Source organism: Ceratosolen solmsi, unplaced genomic scaffold (assembly GCF_000503995.2).
Source record: "Ceratosolen solmsi marchali unplaced genomic scaffold, CerSol_1.0 scaffold43, whole genome shotgun sequence".
In the NCBI taxonomy this organism is placed as follows: Eukaryota; Metazoa; Arthropoda; class Insecta; order Hymenoptera; family Agaonidae; genus Ceratosolen; species Ceratosolen solmsi.
In genome coordinates, this window is record NW_011948431.1 from 2891992 (window position 1) to 2903019 (window position 11028).

Below are 11028 nucleotides of genomic sequence, written 5' to 3' on the forward strand. Positions count from 1 at the left end.
CATAAATAAGACACCCCCCCCGGCCCGCCCGCCCGCCCGCCCGCCCGCCGCCGTCCCGATGTCCTTTCCCCCAATGGCGCGCACCATTAGTCCCGACGTGGACAAATATATAAAACGACGCGCGATCAGCCTCGCGCGAACCCCTGGCCCATTAAAGCCTCGTTGTCACGTAGTAGCGCTTCTATATATAGGTGGTACCTGGGTGCGTGCGTGCTCGCGCGAGCGGGGGAGGAGAAAAACGAGAATTTTCGCCATTTGTCCTGGGAATGGAATGGGCCGTGAGCGACAAAAGACGTCTGCGACGACGACCGGCGACTAGGTTGTCCGAGTCTGAGACGCATGCGCGACTTATACCTGCCCGAACGTGTCCGTAGAGTGGAGGAGGGTCGGTCGTACGTGACGGGCGACAACGAGGAGAGGCCCAACGAGTCCCCCGAGAAGGGTACGGCTGTTGTACTGGGCTCCATTCGCTCGAGGGTGGATGGGGCTGGGCTGGGTGCCAAGGTTAAAGCGGCTTTGCTGCGTAGGAATCCTCCACTCGGCGCCCGATCTACCTCCAACGGGACTCGTTTTTTCTTCCTTTTTCTTTTTCTCACCGCTGCTCGATCGGAATTTCCGCTGCACTTGCTCGCGCTGCGTGCTCTCTTATCTCTCGTTTATTTTTCACTTTTAGCGGTATACCGGCTCGGTATGTTATATAAGCGCTGCCAGGGTGGCCGGCAAGTAACGTTCACGGGGCCGTCATCCATTTAACGATACCGATGACCCGACCAAGTACTTACAATGCAATGCCCAGTGTTATCGGGGTGGGCCGAGCTACCCACACTCGACCACAGTCCTCTCCCGTTTATCATATAGCGAATCAGCTAGTTACGCTGTAAAGTAACAATGGCAGGGGAATCAAATAGGTGGCTGAAAAATTAAAAAATTCCGAGCTTCGACTTCGCAACCATTTTTTATTGTCTCTTCTTCCTCTCTGGCGTTGCGCTGAAAATTCAAATCAAATACACATCCCGTTCTTCGCGGTAGCACAAACTTTCGCTTCTTCGTGGTGCAGACACCAGCGAGCGCTAGGATCGATAAATAAAAGCGTCGGGGGACAAAGGAATGCGCCATCGATCGTCGTCTCCTTCGTCGCGCATTTCCGTAGCTGCACGCACATAAGCTGCCCGTCGAGCGCGCGAAAGGTAAATACGCGCGCGCGCGCGCGCGCTTTCTAAACTTTCTAAAACAGGAAGACTGGCGTCCTTATCGGGCAAAGAAGTTGCCGACTTCTCCTCGATGTACTTTCACGAACGCGCCTCTGTATGAAGCAAGAAAACGAAAAATAAAAAGAAATATGTATATATATATATATATATATATATATATATATATATATAGAAGGATACGTGCTTAAATCGCGAAGCGAATTGTCTCCAGCCGCCGTTGATCGACGACATTTCACACTTTAACGGGCTTACACCAGCATCACCGCGCGCTTCCTCTTAAATCACCGGCTCAAGGTCCGCGTTCATTGCCTACACGGAAAGGCGCGTTTTCGGCTCCTTCGACGTCACAAATCCCTGTCCGCCGCTACTGTCGTCACCGCCGTCGCCGCTACAATCTCACGATCCGTCTCTCTCTCTCTCTCTCTCTCTCTCTCTTTCCTTAGAGCGACAATCTCGAGGAGCAGGAAGCGCGTCTCTCTTCCATTCTTGCGCGAGTTCCTCGACGCACGTTGCCAGACGGAAAGCAGTCACGCCCGTTGCGAGGTAACTGCATCGACGCACACACCGAGACTTACGAGTGCTCTGCCCTCCTTCCTCCATCCATCCTCCCCCTTGCCACGCCTAACCATAGCTTTTCCCTCCGGTAAGTAGTAACTTCACCCGAGTCTCTCGCATGAATATCGTTTCGTTACTTACTTGCAATTCATATCCGTTATGAATCTTGTAATCGGCCAGTATCGGCTCCTACTTATTCACGTTCGTTATTAATATTTCCGTCGACGGATTATTCCATCGTGTACTTTATTGTGTCGAATCGGCACTTCTCGCGCGTCGCCTATTTAAGGTGAAATTCCTCTCCTCTAATCCCATCGATCTTGTATTTTTAACATCCGTTTCGCTTTTTACTTTGTTCTCTCACCCTCTGCTCGATGATCCCCCCTCCCAAAATCCCTCATCAGATCCCGTCACGACGTAGCGATTCACGCACTCGCTTAGCGTCACTTAGCAATTTGTAGCATTCCGCGTTTTTTCAAGGCGCATTAGGGTCAAATTCCCGGGCGTGAGAATGGCCGAGAGCGGACAGATTAAAGCTCAATAGGATTTAAAACGAATAGAAATGAAAACGAAACTCATCTTCTTTTTTTCTTTTTTCTTTCTTCCATTATTTCCATTATCAGGCCGTGCATTTTCCAGTGTATTTTACATTGTTGATACTTCCGTTGGTTGTCGACGGACCGGTAGCAGGGAAATATTACGTAGCGCTGATCGACGATAAGGAAAGATTTTTAGGAACTGGCGACGTCGAGATGAAAAGGGACCTGCGCCGCGCCGTGCTGGGCCAAGCCCCGGGCCTCTTTGTGCCCCTCGACGACGATCCCAGTGACCGTGCAAACTGTGGAAATTCAGAAAGTAGTGAAAAACTTGACGGGCAAGGGGGCTAAAAAATTATTAAAAGTATCTTATTAAGAGATGCAAGGAATCGTCAATCATTGTAATATCTTGCCAATAAGCATCCCGCAAGATCATTATCATTAATCATTAATAAATAGTAGGCTTCGGTCAACGCGGTTGTCATATTCATAAGAATCGCCGTTGAGTGGTGTTGATGCGTTTCGTGGAGAGTGGCGGAGTGCGGGGGGGGGGGGTGCTACAGGAGGCTCATATGTAAAGATCAAGGGTTAACTTATATTTACATCTCCTTCTTCTTCACCTGTTTCAGACACATCGTACGAGAAGGCATGCAGAAGGGGCAGTGCTCCAGCCACCCCCGTACTTGGCGCACGACCACTCGACGTCACCCCCAATCGTATTGTCGTAAGTACCTCGATATCCGTTAAGGATTAATTCACATTTCCTCACCACGTATAAATTGTCAATTGCTAACTGATGCGACACGTAGCGTTGTTAATGCGCGTGCGCGTGAATTAGGGGCGATGGCACGCGGTAGTCGATGACGCGATTTCGCGAAAAGCGAATGACGCAAGGTTTGCCGTTAGCGAACTGCGATTATGCGAATGAAAAAGAACGAATTTTTGGCTCCGCATTGTGAACGGCTATTGCCGTTGGTGGCAGGATGCTTCGAGGTAAACGATTTTTTTTTTATTTTTTTTTTGTTGTTTTTTTTTGTTGTTTTTTTTTTGTTTTTTTTTGTTTTTTTGGTTTTTGTTTTTTTTGTTTTTTTTGTTTTTTTGTTTTTCGTTTGTTTGTTAAAGTGCAAATAAACAGTTCCTTAGGCTTTTCGAGAAAAAGCTCGATATAATGTTTTCTTGGCACGGACAAATAAAGCTGTTAAATGTATCATAAATTACATTGGATAAGAATGGACTTTTCAAATGTTATGTCGCATAAAGCATAGGGAATGCTTTTATAAATTTTCCGAATCAATAAGGTCAATATCAATAATAATTAATTGCTCCGAGATTTTAAAGATTTGTTTAAACTTGATAAGTGTCCAATGATAATTGGTTGCTTATACGCAAATATATTATTAACTTGGATTACCTCGATGTTCTATATGTGACCGATGAAAGTAAAGTTATTCATGATTTGTTTATTTAATACAATTTCCATTAAGATATCTTATTACACGGTTGACCAATGGAAAGAAAAACCACCCAAGTTGAGTCTCACTAGTCGATGTGAGTAGTGACTGCAACGTTTCAAGGGTAGCGAAAGAGAAATGTGACAGTCATTGGCCATTATAAGAAATTTCTTTTGCCATTCAGTTCATTAGCATAATCACGTGCCGTTAATAAGATCGCATTCCCAAAACCCATCACACATATAAAGAGACAAGATTTCGATGGACGTGAGTTGGACAATAATATGTGACTTGGCGGCTCCTTCGAATTTCCCTAAAATGCAATCACGTGGGTATTCAATTAGAGCTCCCGTCCCTATTTTTCTTTTGGCTTTGTGCAAATTCACCCACGACCTTCTCGAGTTTTCTATCCGTGCGCTGTGAAAAGAGCCGTGTGAATGACACGTTCGGGACTGACAGGGCAATTAAATTGACCCAAAAATGTTATATCTCGTAACTAGACGCGCAGACACTTTGAAACTCACGTATGACACAGACTAAGTGAGCAAAATATTCAATTGGGATCATTACTTCATGAGCTTTGAGCATCATTTATTTTTTATTTTATCCTAAATGATAACAATGTATCGGGGAATGCGTGTCGAAATGATCAAGGCTTATTAAATTAATATTTAGTTATTTCTTGTTGGTTGTGTGCAGTCAATACTTCAAGATAAGCTTTCTTGAAATTTGTCAAAAATTATTTCATTCGTGGTGTCGTCTTTTCGAAATGTTCTTCTTTACCATTTAATCTTATCGTATCTCACAATTATAGAAAATATGAATTGTATATTAACATTTATAGCAATAATTCAATTAATCTATATTTCTCAATGATAAAGCCTCCCTTTTAGATTAAAAGTTATTATATTAAATATTAAATAGATTTCATATATGAAATATTAGCACTTTCATCACTATTATATCTTTTGTTTTGTTTTTTTTTTGTTTTGTTTTTTATTTTATTTTTCTTCGTACTATTTAAGCGTTATTATTGACTTATACATTCAAGGCATTTAAAATTCCATTTTATTATACGAAGAAGAAAAACGAAAAGAAAAGAATAACTTTGTTCGTAAACTCCTTTAAGAGTCCGTAGAAAATTAGTATTATATTAACAGAATAAAATTAATTTTATTAATATGTATTAATAATATTATTTGTATATATATATATATATATATATATATATATATATATTAGCCATAACCGGTCTGATGAAAATTTTCTTCTAAAAGATAAAAAGATAATTCAGAGAAATGTTTTGAGCTTTTTCAATAAACGATGAATGAAAGGAAAATTTTGTAAACTTATATTTGACAATAATTTCATTAAATATCAGTACGTGTGCACTAATTAGTGTAATTATTTTACTGCTTGAAAATATTGACGTGGATATGTATTTCTTGATTACTCCTTGAACATAATATCAGTACAATATAATGCGAACAATTGCCTTTTGTCGCGTAAACCATTATATCATCATTAAACACAACATTATTTCTCACTTAAAAATGCCATCATACCATGAATGCATTACCATCAAGAGAAAAAATGAAAAAAAAATCAAAAACATAAGTCATATATAATATGCGTTCGTGAAAACTATACTTTATTTAAAGATGATGGCATTTGATTAAATTAACCGTTCAATTCAACTGGAAATGAAAGCTTCCTCCACACTTTATATAACTTTATATTTAAATTTTATCAATAATTGATTATCTCAATAATAGCCGGCGAATCGCGTTATCGTTACACTGTTCCACGATGCACAATATACGATATGCTAATATCTCCGCGGCATTATATTAAAATCTATCCCCTTGAAACCGGTCACCGGATAATTTTTCATTTCGCGCAACGTACGCTGACAAAGAAGAATAGAGGTGGAGATCGATTATGAGCAAGGCAAACAAACGGATGACTACCGGTTCACGGGTGATATTTCTCCGAGCTCGGGTATCGGACTATCAAAGGAGGAGTTCGGGTTTCCTATCCTCCGGATCCTATGCACCGGACAACAAGTGCAATATTCCTTCTAAGTAGAATTTAACCTGCGAACATCCACTGGGCGAGCAGTTTCATTCGCGTAAATTTTTTAAAGGGTCGAGGAGCGGGCGAGAGCCTCGGTTCCGATAAATTTCTCGGCGTTTCCGCGAATACTTTACATTAGCCACTTACTTCCCCTTCAAGCTGCATTAGATGATTCATCCGAGCCGTAAGACATTTCGCATTTCACATATTTCTCCTAGTATTTCGCTGCTTTAAAAAAAAGGCAATTATTACAGTCGCGTGTAGCCGCTTTCGATTCTTCTCCGTTCTGCTCTTCTGTCTCACACCAATCCGCACCATATGGTCTCCTTCGAGCAACTTCAACTCATCCCCTGTATTTCAGCCCGAGTATCCTTCCTGCAACTTTTCGCCTCCATCGCTCAACTTCTCTCACTCTACACTTCGCGCTGATGAATATTCAGGAGGCGAGGAGAGTTCATTGTACTTGCTCGGTGGTCCGAGGCTTTTGGATCGATAGACTCTCGGCGTTAATTAGGGCACGTTGCAGCGACGTCCTCGTCGTCGTCGTCCTCGTCATTACCACTATCATCGCAGTTGCGTATAATAAAGTAATAATCGTAACTCTAACGCCGTCGTTTCTCGTTTAGTAATCATCGGGATCTGGGTATCATCGATGATTCGCATTACTTTTACAATATGTATCTTGTGTTACATGGCAATGAGAAAAAAAATTTATTTATTGGATTGTTGGCCCTTGGATTTGCTAACTATAAGCGGCTCGTTTTTTTTTTCTTTTTTTTCTTTTCTTTTCTTTTTTTTTCTTTTCTTTTCTTTTTTTTTTTTTTTTTTCATTCTTTTTTTTTTCATTCTTTTTTTTTTTAGTAAATAATGCTAAAGCGCTGCGTAGTCGGCTGATGTATTGACATTTGCTATTGCGTTTAGCAATAAGGTGTCGTCGTCGACAGAGGAAAGATTCAATAAACGTAAAATAATGGATATTTCATTATTGAAATATTATTGAAATACTTAGCGTTGCTCGTTGCTCTTATAAACACAAGTAATCCTTCATCATTGTGAAAACAACAAGCTAAATAGCTCCTTTTCTACAGGAAGGAGAGATTGTTCTTCTTCCTTTTTATTTTATTTAATTATTTAATTTTTCTTTTTTCTTTTTACTTTTTCTTTATCTTCTTTTAACGTGAAGTTTCCTTTATATTGTCGTAAAATTTAACGAATAAAAAAGAGAAATCAATTAAAATCGGACTGAAATTAATGACATCTTTATGGTTGTGTAATAATATCGAGGGAGACTATTAATATTTATAAGGACGGGAGTCATGATAGAATTTTTATATGGTAGATACTGTGCATCAATCATTGTGTTTGTCATAACAGTAAGGCCAAAAGAATTACGATTTCATTATCAGAAATCGGTTCAATATCATTATACAATATCCTCTGAAGATTAATCACTCGACCAAATTAAGCTACATAAAGGAATTTCGAGTTTTTATTGCCCTTTTCATTAGCGATAGACTCGCTATTTCTCATACCTTTTAAAAAAATATCAACACCCATCCGCACAACGGCTTGCCTACCAATTTTCTAATATCATAGTACTCTCATTTTCAATTGTTAGGACAATGCAACGACTAACGAATAAAACTATTGGAGGGGAGGGTGGGTGGGTGGGTGGGGGGGGGGGGGGGGGGGAGGCAATTGGGAATGCGTGATTCCAAAGTATAATTGTTTATTTGCAAAGATATACCGGAAAAGTGTTAAATTAGCTATTATGGTTATTCGTAGCGAGCGAGCATCCAATGTCACTGCAATGCCTGGCATCCTAATGGAGCAATTCGACCCAAAAGTATTATTGGCCTACAAATGGAAAAAAGACCTTACACGTGACAATACGGATTTTCTTTACGCGATTACCGAGCCAACAGCATGGAATCGTGGCTCACGAGTACCCCGCACCGAGTACACTGGCTCCGACTATTCTTTATTGGCCAGCGACGTACCCGATATTTTCACAGTGCACTCGCGATGAGAGAATGTCGGGTGTAGGAATGAATGAGGAAATGAAAGAAAGATGGAAAGAAAGCCAGGAGCGATATTTTTCCGAGCGAATCGCCGGAGCAACGATGAACGATGATACAACAGCGGAAACGCATTCTTCGGCATTGGCTGCCGCAGCCGCCCCGCTTCCTGCCGAACTTCGATCCCTCCCCCGCCCGGGCTTTTCCACCGTGATCCTCTCGGGCTTTGGCTCAATCCAGATTCCGAGCCCACGCTCACGTTCAGCTGGACCTCTCGAGTTTCACGGGCGAGATCGGCCAGGAGAGCCGGAAGTCATATCCGACGCTACGTGCCCCGCGCAGGTGCCGACGGCCTCTAGAACCCACCCACCTCCCCACCCCATCGCTCCAAACCCAGCTACTTAGCCGTCACAGGGCCAAGGGTTCAGCCCCTCTCGCTCCGCAATATCCGACGTAGCCCTTTCCTTTGTCAGTGACGTCATTGTTTGTTTTTGTTCCGCTCGGCCGTTTGTTTCCGCTTTCGCGGAAGCGCTCGTCTCGTTTCGTCGGGCCTTTAAATCTCTCTTCCTCGATCGGCCGCTTATTGTTCGTGGCGAGGGCCGCGGTATTAAATCTCCGGCTCAAAACCTCGCCGTAACCCAATATTCATCCGCGTGCGTATAAACCACCCGCACGGCCGGCCGCAGTCTTAAATACACGGGCACGAGACTATTATCGTTGTCAGCCTCGGGGCCGCCTTTTTCCCTAGCCCCACCACACCTCCCGTGCCCCCTGCCCCTGCCACCAATTCATGGGACTCGGCCTTAGGAGGCAGCAGCGAGGCGAGGGCTTTGTGTTTTCGATCGGCAATACTCGAAGCTGAAGGGCGATTGCCCGGTCCAGGCACCCATGACTAAGCGGACCTCGCGAGTCTCCGATTGCCCTGCGACGACGAGTGGAGAAAAGAAATTATCGATCGCCACATTCCCGAGCACCAGACACGCACTCGACACGGACTTTCGGGTCGCGCGCGCACTTTTCAAGTGCGCCCCTTGCCAACCGACGATCACTGTCGCGAGGGGCTGCGCGCCAGCCAGTTAGACTGGCGGGCCTGAGATTGTGAAAAAGGAGTCGGGACGAAAGCGCCGGGAATATTATAAATTGGCCGATATTCGCGATTTAGGACTCCCGTCGCTCGCCAGTCCACACTTAATATCTCGAATTTTTTGCGCGATGAAGCCTCGTGCGGTCGTGTGTCATTGAAGTCGAGCAGCTAAAATGCCGTCGGACTACCAAAACGTCGTCATCGTCGTCGTCGTCGTCGTCGTCGTTGTTGACGTCGTTGTTGACGTCGCAGGTGGGGTGGCGTGGGGGCATCGACCTCGGTTGCTAATACTCGACGATAGATCGGGAAAAAGGAGATGTTGGAGAGGTGGGATGGAGGTGGGATGGAGGTCCCGGCGTTACTCGTTATCTTTTTCCGCGCGACGATCCTTCGCGATGCTAGACGACTGCTAATCGCCCATTCGGCTGTGTTGACGTGACAACGGTGCCGACGGTGTGTGGGAGAGAAGACGTGGCGGGACGGGACGAGGCGGAGCGGGGGCGATGCGATGTGTTGCAGTATGGTCCGGTGTGGTCCGGTGTCGTGTGGTGTGATGCGGTGTAGTGTGGTGTGAGGGAGGTAGAGGAGAATGAGAAGACAGGCGCGCAAGGGTCGCGCTGGTGAAAAAACAAAGGGAGCCGCCGAACTGGTTCTGCGCAGACGGCTACGACGCTCATCTTGGCCGCGTTCGTGGAGAATGGGGACAGCCGCTGCTGTGTAATCGGCCGAGATCGGGGATCGGAGACCGAGACATCGCGATAACTCCGAGCCCCGATGACGTTGGGACGACGAACCGGCCGTTGCTTTGTTTAAGTATCGCGTGTCTTCGATTGGCGGCAATTCCGCAGCGACAGTGGCTTATATTACTTATATTAACTCTGCTTACGTGAGAATCGGTGAAAGTTATTTTCGGTGCACACTCTCTTAGTCGGATGAAAAGGATCTTGGAAATATTTTTGACTGGCTGGCCATTTCTCGTCTCAGTACGCTAGTTTAATGCATTTCTTAATGTGACTTTCGAGGAAGCTCAATTGCTGAAATGTTGAGGAATTATGTAATTTATAGTTGATAAGGCGAGTATGTCCTATTAGGATTATTAGTTTGATTGAATTTTTTTTTTTTTTTTTTTTTTTTTTTATATTTCATTTCTCTTAATTTAATGAAGAGTATTATTAGTAAACATCATTATGAACATTAAATAGTAAAAAAAATACAAAACCATTAGCGTTTAATAATTTACCAATGTGTTCTTAAGTCGAAATTTACGAAAAAAAAAAAAAAAATAAATAAAATAAAATATTTTCCTATCATTTAATAAATTTCAGGTATTTCTCATTCTAATCTTTAAAGAATTTATGCATTAGTTATTTTAAGATATTTTTTTCATATTTTCACCGCTGTGTTGATTATAACGGACATTTATTATTTAGACTTCTGCGAGCCTGTAAAATTAAAAAATATAACACACATAATAAAAGCGCTCTGTTTGCATGTTTAAACACGTACACGGTCCTCGCGCCCGCACAAATACACGCAGCCATTCATATTATAATACAAATCAATGTGTGCTTGACCATGACAGGAATCGAACTTGCTATCTTCGGGTTCCGAGGCCCGAGGCCTATTCCGCTCGACCACACGGTCATCCCATGGCGACTGTTTCCCTATCCACAGTACAGGAAAATTCGTTTCATCCAAAGTAATATAATGACTTTTTCAATATTATTATTGTAAATTATCCAATCATAATAGATAGTTTTAGCATTTATAGATTTCTTTCTCCTGTCATTCGAAAATTTTTGTAATAATTATCTTGGGAAATTCACATCGTTTTCAGTTTTATCCATATTTCTATAATATTAAATGACTGTAGTTATTCCTTCATTCTTGGCATTTGGATTTTTAATAAAATAATTCAAGTATATAATTTAATAGTACCAATACTGTAGTAATACAGCAGTAAGCATAATAATAATAATAATAATAATAGACATATTTTTATTTGGTTATTAAAAAAAAAAAAGTTCAGATAATAGAAGTCTCAGAAATCATCGATACTTGCTTCTCATGTATCGCTTCTCGCTCTTCCCAGCTCCC

General features: G+C 42.6%; 1 protein-coding gene across 1 annotated transcript in view; it reads left to right on the top strand.

The window, feature by feature from the left end:
- The window catches only part of raskol (Ras GTPase-activating protein raskol), a 113807-nt gene that overhangs the window by 82921 nt on the left and 19858 nt on the right, over nt 1–11028 (top strand). Inside the window, exon 3 of the mRNA XM_011502046.1 lies at nt 2932–3026. Coding sequence (XP_011500348.1) covers nt 2932–3026 — 95 coding nt within the window. The remainder of the gene's footprint in view (nt 1–2931; nt 3027–11028) is intronic.